This window comes from Vicia villosa, linkage group LG1 (assembly GCF_029867415.1).
Source record: "Vicia villosa cultivar HV-30 ecotype Madison, WI linkage group LG1, Vvil1.0, whole genome shotgun sequence".
In the NCBI taxonomy this organism is placed as follows: Eukaryota; Viridiplantae; Streptophyta; class Magnoliopsida; order Fabales; family Fabaceae; genus Vicia; species Vicia villosa.
In genome coordinates, this window is record NC_081180.1 from 131,716,832 (window position 1) to 131,735,454 (window position 18,623).

The 18,623-nt window shown below is 36.9% G+C and overlaps 1 protein-coding gene across 1 annotated transcript; it reads left to right on the top strand.

The window, feature by feature from the left end:
- Positions 1–672: 672 nt before the first annotated feature.
- On the top strand, positions 673–13,776 carry LOC131654401 (F-box protein PP2-B10-like; the record flags this gene model as incomplete). The annotated part of the gene is made up of 3 exons (XM_058924639.1): positions 673–753; positions 832–950; positions 13,563–13,776. Coding segments are annotated over 3 exons (414 nt in total), but the record flags the coding sequence as incomplete, so codon positions are not given.
- Between the last annotated feature and the right edge of the window lie 4,847 nt (positions 13,777–18,623).

Here is an 18,623-nt window from a genome sequence, read left to right on the forward strand (position 1 = left end):
GTTCCTGAAGATCGTTCCAAATCGCCGCCGCAGTGGAGGCGTAAATGATGCTTGATGTGAGCTCTTTTGAAACTGAATTCAAAAGCCATGAAGCAACGATATTGTCGTTGCGTTGCCAGAGATGAAACTGAGGATCGCCGTCTGGAGGTCGCGGAATCGTTCCATCAACGAAGCCAATCTTGTTCTTCGCGCGAAGTGCAATGAGCATGGCACGGCGCCATGACGGATAGTTTTCCTCCGTCAAAAGGTGGGATACGAGAACGAGACCGGGATGCTCCGAATGATGAATGAAAAAGGGATTCTGTTGTTGATCTTCCATGGCAATGCGAAAGAGAAAAAAGGAAAGAGAACTTGACAACAAGATCCGGAAGCGGAAACGGAAATCAGATCTTGACGAAAGAAGATCTGCAGATAAAGTCTACTGATACCATATTGAATATATCAAAGATTCATGATCTGAACCATGTGAAAGATAAGAAAATTGCAGAGCAAAGAAGAAGATGAAGATAAAGCTCTTTTCATTATCAAGTGGTTACAGTTTGTTATCCTCCTCTTACTCCAAACAATTACATTCTATCTATATATATCCAATGAAAAACTATAGAATGAAAAAGAAAATATATCTACCCTATAGGAAACTGACACGTATTAAAATATAAACTCCTAATATCCTCACTTGCCAACGCTCCTACCAAGAAGGCTCTCTATCTCGCTCTCTCCGATCACCCTATCATAATCGATAATGGTCACAAGGTATTATTCTTGGTAACATCTTAATATTAGGTTTATCATCACTGAATACTAATAGCAATTGGGTACGTTGAAATGCAGAGTGTTCAATTGGATAGGAAAACTGGAAAGTTTCGTTACATGCTTGCTGCTAGATCTCTCACTATTATTTGGAGTGATCATGAACAATACTGGGACTGGATTGAATTGCCTGAATCCAGGTTAACTACCACTTAACTTCTCTGTTGGTTTTTTGCCGAATTTCCTCGAAGTCTTTTTTAAAAACCTGTCTTTTTGAGGGCATAAAATTTTGTTGCCTTCTTATTCACAAACAATAGTTATGTTCTTCCAAATTATAATTCAGTTTGCAGTGTTTTTCTTCTCTATTTATGTTTTACTGCTATGTAAGATAAGTTCTTTTATTATTAAGTATGAAGGTCTTTTTAGTTTTGTATATTTTTTGAGTGTTTATATTTACTTTGCTCACTGATCTTTAGTCTTTGCAATAGTGTCTATTCCGATGTCCGTTGTACCACTATAACATTTTAGGGGGTCGGTGCTACACGACACTATCTGGGATTAACATCACAGTTGCTTATATGCACATTCCACACTTATCATGAGAAAGTGAGGCAGGTTGAAAAGTGGGTGTCCTTTGTATGAGGGAGAACATGAATGTGAGATTTCCTATATGTCGCACCCCAATTTTTGACCCGCATATTTCATTCATTTGATATTATCACATTCATATTTCATTTGCATTATATTGTCGCATTTTTGCATATTTTAATTCGAGTTACTTTTTTTCGAAGTTTCATTTTAGATTTCATAGTTCTTGTTATATAAAAAAAAAAAAAAGGATGTCAAAAAATGTGTGTTTTAATTTTTTTAGTTTAATTTCATTTATAAAATGTTTAGTTTTAAATATATATATACAGTTTTATTTTATTAGGATGGATATTCTAGTTTAGTCTAGCACTTTTTTTATTATGTACAAAGGACAAAAATTTGAAAATGAGGCCCATTGACCATTTTGTTATAAGCCCACTTTTCTTTCCTTTTGGTACAAGTCAAAAAAACAAAAAGAGAGGTAAATGGTTGTTCTCTTTCACGTTTCTAAGCCTGCTGCTATTGTCCAAAATTCTGGAACACTATGCCTCTGCACCTTCAAAGCCAAAGACAAAACTCCAAAACAGACTTCATATCAGTCCAAATAGCATCAGTCCCTGCACAAAACTTGTTTCACAATGCTCCAAAGCTTGCACCAAATTAGTATCAAACAAAAGCCATGCCAAGCCAAACCCAACGGTCCAAAACCTGCCATAGCTGTTTCAAAAGATGCCAAACATTACACCAGTTCAGAACAACATAATCTGCATCAAGGAAAGCAAAAAATCAGTAACCATAAAAGTTCAAATTCTCCAAACTTTCCCCCAAAAAAACCCCTAAATCCCTCTATAAATTCAGAACAGAACAACAAGAAAAGGAAAAAGAAAGGAGTACTAAAACTCTGTTGAAACCTCTATAAGTCCTAACCTTCAAAACCTCATACAGAAGCTCCAATAATCACTCAAATCCTTCCTCAAACGAAAACACACAAAGCCACAAAACTTCAGCCACCAAGGAAGAGTCACAAAGAAACTCTGTCAAAACAACACAAACCCACACTACCTTGAAACCTCACCACACTCCTCTCCGACCAAACCGTGAAAGCTGCATACAATATCAAATAAACTTTCAACAACCACCGGATCTGCAGCTCCTACCTCTGACGAACCAAGAATACTCAGCCGCAAGCCATGGATTATTCCACTACGTGAAACCACAAGGTACCTCTATTAACTGTTGCAGATCCACGACCGACCGTCGGTATCTTTTTTTCTCCCTTTGTGTTTTTATTTTGATTCACGGTTTCATGAATTTACTGGCTTCCATGTTTATTTGCTTAAGAGGGAGTTAATGTAAGAAAGTTATCTGTTGTTTTTTTGTGTGTGTCTAGTATGAGAGATAATGTTGTGTTTTGTTAAACTTGAAGATGAATGTTAGCATTGAGAGAAAATTGAAACACACAATTGTTGACATTCTACTGTACGTCATGTGTGTGTATCATTTTTTTAGCTTCTTGTGTATAATATGCATGTGTAGAGAATTGATAGTCAAGATTGTTCTACTTAACACATGAAATTAGTTAATGGTCTAAAGCTGTCCAATAAATCACATGATGACTCTCCACCATTTTGATAACTACTTTTTTTTTTCTTTATTTTGAGTTAAAAATTATAATGATTAAAAACTTTGTTGTATTTAATTTGGTCATAGAGTTATTATATTTGGGTTTTCGCCGTTGTGTTGCTTATGTCTACTCATTTTAGCATCTTTTTAGTTTAGTTTTCTTTTATTGTGATTAGTGTTGATTTTAGTTTAATTGTTTTTTTATTAGTAGATTTTCATATTTGTTTTTCTTTCACAATATTTTCATAAAAAGCCCAAAAATGTTTTATTTTATTAACTTTATTTTAATATCAAAACATCAAAATATGTTAGTTTTGTTTTCCATAAAAAAATCCCAAAAAAACATTAGATTAATTTTAATTCTTCAATAAATAACCTTGGTCCAACGCCAAGTCGTTACAATAAACTTCTCGATCTAACGTCGAGTTTTTCTTCTTTACAAATATTCTTTAAACGGTACCGAAAGAACGAGTGACAAGAAGTGTACGCCTCTTGAATACCCCGATTCTTTTGGATTAACACCTTTTTCTTAAAACTTTTCTTAATCAAAACGATCAAGTGACAAGAAGTGCACATCTCTTGAATACCTTGATCTTTTGAAACTAAAACACATTAATCAAAACAAAGCGATCAAGTGACAAGAAGTGAACACCTCTTGAATACCTTGATCCTTTGAATCAAAACACACGAATCAAATCAAAGTGATCAAGTGACAAGAAGTGCACACCTCTTGAATACCTTGATCTTTTGAATCTTTCTTTAATCAAACCAAGAGGTTAAGTGACAAGGGGTGAACACCTCTTGAATACCTTGATCTTTTGAATCTAAAATACCTTAATCAAACCAAGAGGTTAAGTGACAAGGGGTGCACACCTCTTGAATACCTTGATCTTTTGAATCTTTTTTTAATCAAATCAAAAGATTAAGTGACAAGGGGTGAACACCTCTTGAATACCTTGATCTTTTGAATTCAAACTCTTTAATTAAATCAAAGTGAGTAAGTGACAAGGGGTGAACACCTCTTGAATACCTTCGATCCTTTGAATCAAACTTTTTTCTTAAAACTTAATCAAATTGAAAGATCTTGTGACAAGGGGTGAACACCTCTTGAATACCTTGATCTTTTGAATCAAAACACTTTAATCAAACCAAGAGGTTAAGTGACAAGGGGTGGACACCTCTTGAATACCTTGATCTTTTGAATACATTAATTTATAAGGACAACAAGTGACAATGAGGCTCGCTCCTATTCAATACCTTGGGTAAAGACGCGCTAGGTGAACACCTATGCTCAATCCTTTGCTAAACGTCCCTTTAAAACACAACTTCAATTTCATTCAAACCTTTTTGCCTTATGGCTTTTAAAACTCTTTTCATAAACGAGACACTTATCCAATTTTCAATACGAACATACTTCCACATGTGAAGATCGAATATCTTCCACTCGAATGCGATGATGGCAAAAATCATGTCTTATCTTGATTTAGTCATCCATTCTTGTAGTGATCTCATATCCATGTGCGCGTAGTATTTCCATTTGAAAGCGATCGAGTACCTCTCGCTAAAATCAACCAACAAACTTTCGTGGTTCTTCGCCTGAACTACGATTGCTCTGACTTTCCCATTGCACTAGGGAATACGTAGGCACAAGATACAAACGTCTTGGCGAGCATAATAATAAAAATCTTTTCTTTTTCTTCATAATAATAAAAAACCCTAAAAAACATTTCTTTCATCTTTTCTCGATTAATAAGCTAAAGAACACAAACATTACGCTAACACTCAAATACGAAACTAACTAAATGGGTCCCATCGAGTACGATGGAGGTGAGGGGTGCTAATACCTTCCCCTTGCTTAACCGACTCCCGAACCCTAATTTGGTTGCGATGACCATCTTATCCAGTTCCTTTTTATTTGTGGGTTTTATCGATATTTTCCCTTTCCTTCTTGGAATAAATAAAGTTCGGTGGCGACTCTGTTGAACTTCGAGCGCGCGATTCCGCTCGAGTCACATTTTTACCGCTACAGAAAGTGGCGACTCTGCTGGGGACATCCTAAGAGAGTCAACCCTAATTTAGTTTGTTTTGTATTTGAGTGTTTGCTTTTGTTTACTCTTGTGTTTTTAATGCTTATGTTCTTTATATTTTATTCTTGTATTATTTATGTTTCTTTACTCTTGCTTTATCGCTTTTACTTTTATTTCAGTATATATTCATTTGTGGATATGGGAATGATATTTGAGTGAAGCTCTCAACCCGAGCTTTGAAAAACAAGAGAAAAACATAAGTTAGGAGGTGGTTGTGTAGTGCTAGTCCCCAAGGTGAACACCTTGAATGGCTAATACGAAAACCCCACTTGGAGGAGACTTAGTCATGAAATTTGTCATAAGATGGTTCGCCCATCGCATGGCAGAAATCTGATTCCGTCGCTAACTCCAAGGACCTTTAGAACCCGTTCCATCTGTAGAGGTTATGTTATATCCAAAAACTCTAGAGCTAACCTTGTGAGGGGATTCTTGGGTAAAGAACTTAGAACTGTCCTAACTTGAGGAGCCTTCCTCGATAGGTTGTTTTGTTACCATGTTTTGCATCCAACATTGCATGACATTGCATATCATTTGCATCATGCAAGTACCTCATTCCAGCTATCTCTTTCATTCAGTTATCTGTCAACTGTCAAACTGGTTCCTCCACACGAGTACGAGACTAGAGCCAACGTCAGACGAAGAATGGCGGACCAAGAGCAACACAATCTTGAAGTTAGAATGGAGATTGAAGATTTGAAGTCAGGAATGACTAAGCTCACTGAGATGTTGCAAGTTCTGATTGCTAGAGGAGAACCACCTCAAAGGACTGCCATTCAAGAGGTCGCCGACAATGTTGAAGACCCTATTCCTGTTCAAAGGCCAGCCACTACTTGGCCTGAGTTTGGTTTACCTCCGGATTATTCTCCACCTCACGCTACTACTGCTATGTTGGGCCAACCTTCGCGACCAATGTTCCAAGCTCCGATCATGACCGAGTCTCAGCCAATTGTGCACGCTGCTGCCCAAACTACTTATGGGAATCCTCTCTTTGAGTACCATGCTGGAGACCATCAAAGTGAAAGCCAAAAAGAAGCTGGTGATATTGATGAAGTCAAAGAACAATATCAAATCCTGGAGAAAAGACTAAGAGCCATGGAAGGTGCTGGTTATTTTGGGGTTGCTGCTGAGAATATGTGTTTGGTTTCTGACCTGGTTATACCTGCAAAGTTTAAAACTCCTGAGTTCGAAAAGTACAAAGGGTATACTTGTCCAAGAAGTCATTTGACTATGTACTACCGCAAGATGGCTGCTTATACCAAGAACGACAAATTGCTGATTCACTGCTTTCAAGATAGCCTAACTGGTGCTTCTCTGAAGTGGTATATGGGACTGGAGAAGAGTCGTATCCATTGCTTCCAAGATCTGACTGATGCTTTCATGAAGCAATACAAGTACAATCTGGACATGGCACCTGATCGCCGACAACTACAAAACATGTCTCAGAAAGAAAGAGAATCCTTCAAGGAGTATGCTCAACGTTGGAGAGAGCTAGCTTCTCAAGTGGAACCTCCTTTGGCTGAAAAAGAATTAACCGGAATGTTCATGGATACTCTCTCACCTTTCTATTGGGAGAAGATGATTGGAAGTGTGTCCTCCAACTTTACTGACTTGGTGACCATTGGTCAAAGGCTAGAGGAAGGAATTAAGAATGGCAAGGTTGCTAATGTTGCAGAATCCTCTAGTGGGGCAAAGAAACCTTATGTAAACTTCTATAAGAAGAAAGATGGGGAAACCAACGCCATTTCAAATAATGATAAAGGACCTCACTATGATCAACCACTTGTAGCTGCTGTTGCTCCTGCTGTCAAAACCCAACCATTTCAAGTTCCTCAACATCAGAACCGCAATAGGACTCACTTTGATCCTATTCCCATGACTTACACTGAGTTGTATCCAACTTTGATTCAGAAATCATTGGTGACTCTTAGACCTACTCAACCAAGAATAGCTCCATTCCCTCCTGGGTACGATCCGAATGTCAAATGTGACTTCCATGGTGGGGTGGTGGGTCATTCAATTGAAGATTGCAGAATTCTGAAAGAAAAAGTTCAAGATCTAATTGATAAGAAGATGATATCTTTCAAGGATACCAATCCCAATGTTGTCAACAATCCCTTGCCAAAACTTAGTGGCTGAAGATCGAGCAAGCTATGTTGTTTCCTAAAGCCAAGTGTTTCAGTCAGGATAGCTCCTCCTCGTCACTGATTAGTCACTAGGCCTTGTTTTGTTCTGTTTGCAATTTCCTTATGTTATTTTGTGCACTGCATTTGAACTTAGTTTGTTCTTGAATGTTTAATTTTAATGAAATGAGCATTGCGTGTTTTTCCATTGTGTGTTTCTTTATGCTTTATCTTTCAAAAACAAAAATATATCTCTTGTTCTTTTTTCTTTTATGAAAAGATTGGAGGGAGGATGATGACAACGAAATACCCAAATTGTTGAACTGTATGCTTTTAAATACTACTTTGCTGATGATGTACAGGCATTGTTTCAATCCACAAACACTGGAGAAATAAGGAAGTTAATCCCTTGTCAACCCCTCCGAGCCTTCGAAGTTGGAGTTTCTTTTTAAACGAAAAAACCCGCAATTTTAACCTGGGGCAGGGTAGTTCTCAGTTAATTTGTTTGTGCATTCAATTCAAGAGAATCATAAAGTACACCTTCCAATAAGGGTTTCAATCAAAAATGACCAAGATGGTTATCGTTAATTATTATCAAGGCAGTCACTATCTTTCCAATTCAAAAAATATTTCACAAAAAAAAGGTCCGCTAAGTCAGAACCTACGAAGGAGACTTAGGCAAAATTGGGGCATCCCGCTGATTGTGACCTCAAAAAGAAACAATTCAGGCAAAAGTTAAGGATATCAAAAGAAAAAAGAAGTCAATAAAGTCCTTGAACAACAATAAAACGTTGTGACTATTGAAAGGAAGAGGTGACTGCCATCTCAAAGATTCCCTTGGTCTTAAAACCATCATCATTAATAGGTGCAAATCCGAAAGCCTTTTGGAACCTGAATGCATAACTTGAATTAACTGAGCGTAGGATTGGAAGATCATCACGAAGAATTGGGTGGGTACAAATATACTTTGAGCCTATATCCTTTGTTTCTAAAACCGTGAACCAAGCCACGTTACAACCTTCAAAAGACCTAATTGAAGCAAGGTTTATTTTGAAAGCATACTACAACAAGGTTGCGTTAACCTGACTCCTAAAGATCTTTGCAAATCGTTTGTTTTACCATGCCTTTTGCTTTATCCATCATCTTGAATGTCTAAACAATTGTGTTTGGACATTTGATTCATTTTCTTTGCATCAATAATATCATTCCAATAAATGATTTTGATTTCAAAATATGCTTTGAGCGTGCATTAAAATTACCATTTTTGAATGAACACTTTATTTGTAAGTACTCATCTTCAAAGAAGTTTAAACAGTCGAGAAACTTGATGAGTGATCCTATCAGGGGCACGTTACTTCAAGATCCTGTTGTTCAAAATTTATGTTGGGGCAAGCATTCCCAACTTTCATTTCAAGGAATGAAGCAACGATCAGGTAACAATCAGCCAGTCAGGGGCATTCTTCTCTAACGATCCCCAAGCAGTTTAGCAGTCCTTCCAAGAGGATCATCAGTGTGACAAGACCATGATTGGCAGTGTTCTTGTGTTGAGGAATCAGAGTTTCGATCTACCCTCACAAAAGAGTCTACCTCAGTTGTCATAACCGATTGCATTACATTACATTCACATCTCATGCATAGAAAAATTCAATATCATGCATAGAAACAAAATTCATACTCATTTGCATTCTTTCAAGGTTTCGTTGTTATCAAACATCTTACCTTGAGATCTAAGTCCAACTCACTTGGCATTTACCAAAGCGATTTCGTCTTACATTCATCAGTACATTAGCTGATAATGTCAACTCTTTGTCATATTCATCCGTACATTAGCTGATGTCATTCACCACTGGTTGTTATCATTAGTACATTAACTGATAATATGCACTTTCGTTTCCCGTCATTAGTACATTAGCTGATGCAGGACTTTCATCAGTACATTAGCTGATATCAGATGTCTCCTATTTTCTCTCGTCAGTACATTAGCCGATGATTGATCATGGTTGTTTCCTCCTTATCAGTACAGTAGCTGGTATAGGACTTCTCTTCGTAAGTACATTAACTGACGTGAGCCTCTCTCTTCTATCCTTATCAGTACATTAACTGGTATAGGATTTCCTTTCGTCAGTACATTAGTTGATGACAATTCCCTCTTGTTTCCCTCATCAGTACATTAACTGATGCAGGTCGATTTGTTTCACATCTTCAGTACATTAACTGATGATATAATCGTTTTTCCTTCTTTAATACATTAACCAAAGTCGTGTATCCTTTTCATCTTTTATCAGTACATTAGTTGATAAGAGATCTCATTTCCATCTTTAGTACATTAGCTAAAGTCGATGGTCTTCTTTGCCTTTACCAGTACATTAGCTGATATGGGTCGCTGTTTTCATCCAAAGCCAATAATTGGATGTCACTCTTAGACGCTTCTACTGTCTTTTTACCCAGAATTTTATCTCTCTTTTCCAAGTCTATCCAACATTAGTTTATCTTATTCCCCACAGAGAATCGAGTCTGTCTCATATCATATTACATTCAAAATAACAAAAAAAGTGTCCATTGCATTCAAGTCATAAGCATTGTTGCGGCGATCTTAGGACAAAAATTATGTACTTTGTATTTAAGTCTCTTCACATTTTCGATAGAAGAAACTTAAATAGGGGCATCTGTCGCACCCCAATTTTTGACCCGCATATTTCATTCATTTGATATTATCACATTCATATTTCATTTGCATTATATTGTCGCATTTTTGCATATTTTAATTCGAGTTACTTTTTTTCGAAGTTTCATTTTAGATTTCATAGTTCTTGTTATATAAAAAAAAAAAAGGATGTCAAAAAATGTGTGTTTTAATTTTTTTAGTTTAATTTCATTTATAAAATGTTTAGTTTTAAATATATATATACAGTTTTATTTTATTAGGATGGATATTCTAGTTTAGTCTAGCACTTTTTTTATTATGTACAAAGGACAAAAATTTGAAAATGAGGCCCATTGACCATTTTGTTATAAGCCCACTTTTCTTTCCTTTTGGTACAAGTCAAAAAAACAAAAAGAGAGGTAAATGGTTGTTCTCTTTCACGTTTCTAAGCCTGCTGCTATTGTCCAAAATTCTGGAACACTATGCCTCTGCACCTTCAAAGCCAAAGACAAAACTCCAAAACAGACTTCATATCAGTCCAAATAGCATCAGTCCCTGCACAAAACTTGTTTCACAATGCTCCAAAGCTTGCACCAAATTAGTATCAAACAAAAGCCATGCCAAGCCAAACCCAACGGTCCAAAACCTGCCATAGCTGTTTCAAAAGATGCCAAACATTACACCAGTTCAGAACAACATAATCTGCATCAAGGAAAGCAAAAAATCAGTAACCATAAAAGTTCAAATTCTCCAAACTTTCCCCCAAAAAAACCCCTAAATCCCTCTATAAATTCAGAACAGAACAACAAGAAAAGGAAAAAGAAAGGAGTACTAAAACTCTGTTGAAACCTCTATAAGTCCTAACCTTCAAAACCTCATACAGAAGCTCCAATAATCACTCAAATCCTTCCTCAAACGAAAACACACAAAGCCACAAAACTTCAGCCACCAAGGAAGAGTCACAAAGAAACTCTGTCAAAACAACACAAACCCACACTACCTTGAAACCTCACCACACTCCTCTCCGACCAAACCGTGAAAGCTGCATACAATATCAAATAAACTTTCAACAACCACCGGATCTGCAGCTCCTACCTCTGACGAACCAAGAATACTCAGCCGCAAGCCATGGATTATTCCACTACGTGAAACCACAAGGTACCTCTATTAACTGTTGCAGATCCACGACCGACCGTCGGTATCTTTTTTTCTCCCTTTGTGTTTTTATTTTGATTCACGGTTTCATGAATTTACTGGCTTCCATGTTTATTTGCTTAAGAGGGAGTTAATGTAAGAAAGTTATCTGTTGTTTTTTTGTGTGTGTCTAGTATGAGAGATAATGTTGTGTTTTGTTAAACTTGAAGATGAATGTTAGCATTGAGAGAAAATTGAAACACACAATTGTTGACATTCTACTGTACGTCATGTGTGTGTATCATTTTTTTAGCTTCTTGTGTATAATATGCATGTGTAGAGAATTGATAGTCAAGATTGTTCTACTTAACACATGAAATTAGTTAATGGTCTAAAGCTGTCCAATAAATCACATGATGACTCTCCACCATTTTGATAACTACTTTTTTTTTTCTTTATTTTGAGTTAAAAATTATAATGATTAAAAACTTTGTTGTATTTAATTTGGTCATAGAGTTATTATATTTGGGTTTTCGCCGTTGTGTTGCTTATGTCTACTCATTTTAGCATCTTTTTAGTTTAGTTTTCTTTTATTGTGATTAGTGTTGATTTTAGTTTAATTGTTTTTTTATTAGTAGATTTTCATATTTGTTTTTCTTTCACAATATTTTCATAAAAAGCCCAAAAATGTTTTATTTTATTAACTTTATTTTAATATCAAAACATCAAAATATGTTAGTTTTGTTTTCCATAAAAAAATCCCAAAAAAACATTAGATTAATTTTAATTCTTCAATAAATAACCTTGGTCCAACGCCAAGTCGTTACAATAAACTTCTCGATCTAACGTCGAGTTTTTCTTCTTTACAAAAATTCTTTAAACGGTACCGAAAGAACGAGTGACAAGAAGTGTACGCCTCTTGAATACCCCGATTCTTTTGGATTAACACCTTTTTCTTAAAACTTTTCTTAATCAAAACGATCAAGTGACAAGAAGTGCACATCTCTTGAATACCTTGATCTTTTGAAACTAAAACACATTAATCAAAACAAAGCGATCAAGTGACAAGAAGTGAACACCTCTTGAATACCTTGATCCTTTGAATCAAAACACACGAATCAAATCAAAGTGATCAAGTGACAAGAAGTGCACACCTCTTGAATACCTTGATCTTTTGAATCTTTCTTTAATCAAACCAAGAGGTTAAGTGACAAGGGGTGAACACCTCTTGAATACCTTGATCTTTTGAATCTAAAATACCTTAATCAAACCAAGAGGTTAAGTGACAAGGGGTGCACACCTCTTGAATACCTTGATCTTTTGAATCTTTTTTTAATCAAATCAAAAGATTAAGTGACAAGGGGTGAACACCTCTTGAATACCTTGATCTTTTGAATTCAAACTCTTTAATTAAATCAAAGTGAGTAAGTGACAAGGGGTGAACACCTCTTGAATACCTTCGATCCTTTGAATCAAACTTTTTTCTTAAAACTTAATCAAATTGAAAGATCTTGTGACAAGGGGTGAACACCTCTTGAATACCTTGATCTTTTGAATCAAAACACTTTAATCAAACCAAGAGGTTAAGTGACAAGGGGTGGACACCTCTTGAATACCTTGATCTTTTGAATACATTAATTTATAAGGACAACAAGTGACAATGAGGCTCGCTCCTATTCAATACCTTGGGTAAAGACGCGCTAGGTGAACACCTATGCTCAATCCTTTGCTAAACGTCCCTTTAAAACACAACTTCAATTTCATTCAAACCTTTTTGCCTTATGGCTTTTAAAACTCTTTTCATAAACGAGACACTTATCCAATTTTCAATACGAACATACTTCCACATGTGAAGATCGAATATCTTCCACTCGAATGCGATGATGGCAAAAATCATGTCTTATCTTGATTTAGTCATCCATTCTTGTAGTGATCTCATATCCATGTGCGCGTAGTATTTCCATTTGAAAGCGATCGAGTACCTCTCGCTAAAATCAACCAACAAACTTTCGTGGTTCTTCGCCTGAACTACGATTGCTCTGACTTTCCCATTGCACTAGGGAATACGTAGGCACAAGATACAAACGTCTTGGCGAGCATAATAATAAAAATCTTTTCTTTTTCTTCATAATAATAAAAAACCCTAAAAAACATTTCTTTCATCTTTTCTCGATTAATAAGCTAAAGAACACAAACATTACGCTAACACTCAAATACGAAACTAACTAAATGGGTCCCATCGAGTACGATGGAGGTGAGGGGTGCTAATACCTTCCCCTTGCTTAACCGACTCCCGAACCCTAATTTGGTTGCGATGACCATCTTATCCAGTTCCTTTTTATTTGTGGGTTTTATCGATATTTTCCCTTTCCTTCTTGGAATAAATAAAGTTCGGTGGCGACTCTGTTGAACTTCGAGCGCGCGATTCCGCTCGAGTCACATTTTTACCGCTACACTATATCACCGTATGTAACTTTTAACTAAGCAGTAACTTTTAACTAAGCAGCCGGTGGTTATCAGTTTCAGCTTAGTAACTAATCATGTAATGAATCTCTTTCGACTTATCTCTCAGTTCCAATATTTTAACCTTTGCAACTATGTACTACTTTTGGACAGGTTCCCTGAAGTTGCTGAGCTTCGTGATGTATGTTGGTTTGATATTCAGGGTACGATAAACACCGTTGCATTGTCCCCAAATACTGAGTATGCAGCTTATCTTGTGTTCAAGATGGTTGATGCCCGTGGATTTCAGAACCGTCCTATAGAGTTATCAGTTTTTGTCGAAGGTGGACATAGTAGTTATGCAAGTTATATTGTTGTCTGTGTGTAGTGGCCGAGTATTTCGGGATATCTGTGTTGTGGATATCAGCTTCCTTCCTAGTGAGTTGATTTAGGGATGTCAACTTGCCTCCGTCAGCGGGGATCCCCGTGGGGATTCCCCATTTGGGGCCCCAAAGACGGGGAATTTTTTACCCATGGGGACGGGGATGGGGAACAAAGTCTCCCCGAAGACACTTCAGGGACGGGGGTGGCGTAAATATCCCCCGCCCCGTGGAATCTCCGCCCCGCCTAAAATAGCATAATGTCCTGAATTTATGTTTAATTTTAAATTATTATGTAAGTTTACTTTTCATTTCATATGATTAATCTTATACAAAAATTAAAAATACATATGTATTGTTTGTAAAAGAGTGGGATCTAAATGATTATTTCAATTTTTTTTTGAAATTTTGGTGGTCATGACACTCAATATTATAGATTAAATATTGTTAAAACAATATATTTATTATAAAGGAATAATTTCTAAATTTTTTGGGGTTAGTTTTTGAAGCTTTTACTCTTAATTTGATTTAAAATAAAAAATAAAAAATCATGTTTATGGATCTCTGTATGAACCGCGGGGATCCGTGGGGACCCGCGGGGACGGGGATGGGGGAGAAAATTTCCCCGTAGCGGGGACCCGAAGTGGGGATGGGGAATAAATTCGAGGGCGGGGATTGTGATGGGAATGTATCCCCCGCCCCCGCCCCGCCCCATTGACATCCCTAAGTTGATTGTTCCCACTATATTATATATTGTGATTATGTGATATTGTGTTGCCATACAAATGTGCTAATTATTGGTTATGAACCCTCAACAATGAATGCATCAAGTACTGAATTATTCCTATTCCAGTGATTTTTAAATTATTTCCTACTTAAGTAATTAGGTATATTTTAAATTTTTAATCCATTTTGTTACTCATGCACAATGAAGGGTGAGAAGAACAACTCTCCTTCTCGCACTCATATGATTTAATTAGAGTTAAAATTGTGATTGAAATTATTATTTAATTAAAATTTTAATCGTTTGAAGAAGGTAATAAGGTCTGGTCTTTTAATGGTATGAATGACTTATAATATAAATCTACGACCAAAATTTAAAAAAAAAAATCAATTTAAATAGTACAAATTTTTTAAAGGCTGAACTCATTTGTTACTAGATTAGTAGCTAATTTTAAATCGATAGAATAACAATGGGTTTTTCTTAGTCTGAATTAATTAATAAAGTATGATTATTTGAATAAAATATGGAGATTAAAGACTTGTTTGAATGTGTTTTGATTATCAAATTTTTAAAAGTTATTTTAAAAATCAATTTTAAAGAATATATATTAAATAAATAAAATAGGTTTGATAATATTATGTTTAAAATTCTCAACACTAAATCTTTCACATCCCTCCGACCACATGCCAAAACTTCATAAAGAAAAGGGCCGGTAGTCCATCGGGTCCAAGGGCTTTTAGAGGTTGCATCTGGTGGAGAGCCATCTTAACCTCCTGTTCAGTATATTTTGCATCACACATGGCCTATGCTCACATTTCAACTTGTCACACACAATCTCTCATGAGGACTAAATGTTTTTTTTTGAAATCTTGGTATTCGGCCATACGACTGACTAATCCAAGAGGACTTGGTGTTAATAGGGTGATAGGTGGCAAAAATCTCTGTGAAATACTTCCTAATCTAACTCTCACACTGCCTCCCTTCCACCAAACGCCATGTTCATCCTTCGTGTTGTGAATTCAATGCCAAGAACAAAGTATAAAACAAGGAAGAATAAAGGACAAGGAAGAAGAGGAACACAAGAATTGGTTATAACTGCTATTCTTTCACTTTCTCTTAAAACAAGATTACAAGTTTACAAGAATAACAAATAACCTCTCTCACCCTAAATTAGGATTTGCAGCTTAGCAATGATGAGAGACTAGTATGCTATTTATAATAAAACCTAACATACTAACTAATGGGCTTTTTCAGCAAGGCCCATTATACAAGCCAACTTAATAAACAAGCTAACTTAACAAATTAGGGTTTAAACACTAAAACCTAATTTAACATGCTAACAACCCTAGCATCTTCGACATCTGCATGCTAGACCCATCTTCGACTACAGCATGCACACTTCGACACCAGCATGTGAACAATCCTTCGACTTCATGCTTAACTCTGTCGAACTGTCGAACCAAGAAGCTACCCTTCGACAATACTAGAGTTCGGTCCAATATCTCACAAATCTCCACCTTGGACCTAACTCTACCACGTCAAGAAACAAACTAGCTTTCTTCATGCAGCTTTATCAACTGCATACAGTGGAAAAACTTGCAACTCGGCAATGTCTTGGTGATCATATCAGCAGCATTGTCTTCAGTCGAAACCTTCAGCACTTGGACTTCTCCACGCTCGATTACTCCTCTGACGAAATGCAGCCTCACATCAATGTGCTTAGTTCGCTCATGATAGGCTGAATTCTCCGACAGGTGTATTGCACTTTGACTATCACATTTAACAGTGATACCTCGACCTTGAAGTTCCAGCTCCTTCGCAAAACCTTCAAGCCACAATGCTTCTTTCACAGCTTCAGTTAGGGCAATATACTCCGCTTCAGTGGTTGATAGAGCAACAACCTTCTGAAGTGTTGCTTTCCAACTAATTGCAGTGCCAAACATAGTGAAAACATATCCAGAAATAGATTTTCTGGAATCCATACAACCTGCATAATCAGAGTCGACATATCCTTCTATTACTGCTTTACTATCTTCACCCAAGGCTCCACCATAAATTAGGACTCTATTCATAGACCCATTTATGTACCTTAAAATCCACTTCAATGCTTGCCAGTGAGCCTTTCCAGGATTCGCCATGTACCTGCTTACAAGACTTACTGCGTATGCTATGTCGGGCCTAGTACAGACCATAGCATACACCAAAGAACCGACTATATTAGCATATGGGATGCTATTCATATAGGCTCTTTCGACATCAGTACTGGGACACTGATCAATACTCAGCTTGAATTGAGGGTTTGTTGGAGTCACAACTGGCTTCGAATTTGACATACCAAACTTTTCAAGAATCTTCCGTAGATATGCCTCTTGAGATAAGCATATCTTCGACTTCTTTCTATCTCTCCGAATGTCAATTCCAAGAATCCTGGAAGCAGCTCCCAGATCCTTCATATCGAACTCCTTATTGAGTTCAGCCTTCACCCTCATCACATCTTCAACACTGTTGCTTGCTATGAGAATATCATCCACATAAAGCAACAAAATAACAAATGAATTACCAGGTCGAAATCTGTAGTAAACGCAGTGGTCGAACTGACTTCTAATGAAACTTATGCGTGCCATGAACTTGTCGAATCTCCTATTCCACTGTCGAGGAGATTGTTTTAGCCCATACAAAGATCTCTTTAACTTGCACACATAATCTTCCTTCCCCTTTTCGACATACCCTTCAGGTTGCCTCATCAGGATCATTTCATCTAGATCACCATACAAGAACGCAGTCTTCACATCCATCTGTTCCAGTTCAAGATCGAACTGTGCCACCATGGCAAGCAACATTCGAATGGACCTATGCTTCACAACAGGAGAAAACACATCATTGAAGTCGACACCTTCTTTCTGAGTGAAACCCCTTGCAACTAACCTTGCCTTGTATCTTTTCGACGTCACTCCTTCAATTCCTTCCTTAACTTTGAAAATCCATTTACAACTGACTAACCTTGCCCCAACAGGTTTCTTGATCAGTTCCCAAGTATGATTATCATGAAGAGATTTCATCTCATCATCCATGGCCTTCAGCCATTCAGTCTTATTTCGACTCCTCATAACTTCCTTATAGTCTCTAGGTTCTTCGTCTAGAACCTCACTTGCAGAGATTAAGGCATAAGCTATAAGATCTGCATATCCAAGTCTCTGAGGTGGCTCGATGACTCTTCTCGACCTATCTCTCGACAATAGGTAGTCATCGTCAGTTTCCTCAACTTCAGCATCTTCTGCTTCTTCTTCGACTTCATCTGGGATATGCAATTCAGCATCAACATGCTCCACCTCAACAGGAATCTCTACCTGTTCCAGCTCTTCGTCAGATGTTTCTGTACTTCGACCAACATCATCAGTTTTCTTAAAAGCCATTTCAGCTTCATTGAAAACTACATCTCGACTGGTGATACACCTCCTGTGACCTGGCTCTAGGCATCATAGCCTATAAGCTTTGACTCCTTCAGGGTATCCCATGAACATGCATTTCAGAGCTCTAGGTTCGACCTTGTCTTGCCTAATGTGAGCATAGGCTACACAGCCAAATACTCTCAGTTTGTCGAGATCTGGTGGATGTCCCGACCAAACTTCTTCAGGTGTCTTCATATCTAACTGTGGACCTCCGTTTTTCGGGCCATACCTCTGAGCGGGAGAGATACGTGAACTGACTCTTTTTTATCGCTTATGCTTTCGCATTTTTGAAAATTCACAGAGTCGCCACCGACCTTTTATTTTATCCAATTAAGGAAAGGTTTATAAAAGAAACAGAAAAAAGACCTTTAAGAAATTCTGGGTAAGGGGGTAGGTTATACAAAGGGAAGGTGTTAGCACCCTTTGTATCCATGGTTATCCATGGGCTCTTAAGTTTGCTTAGCTCACTTGTTTTTCGATCACTTTTCAATTGCTTTAGAATGCTCATATGTGGTTTCAAATACCTTTGTAAATTGAATTTTGTAATGATCCTTGTGCGGATGTATACAAAATGCTTGTTTATCTTTCGAAAGATGTTTTGAAAAGAACGTTAACTTTGTAATGATCCGTGTTTGGATGTATACAAAATATTGTCTTTTTGGAAAGTTTTGTTTTGAAAAAC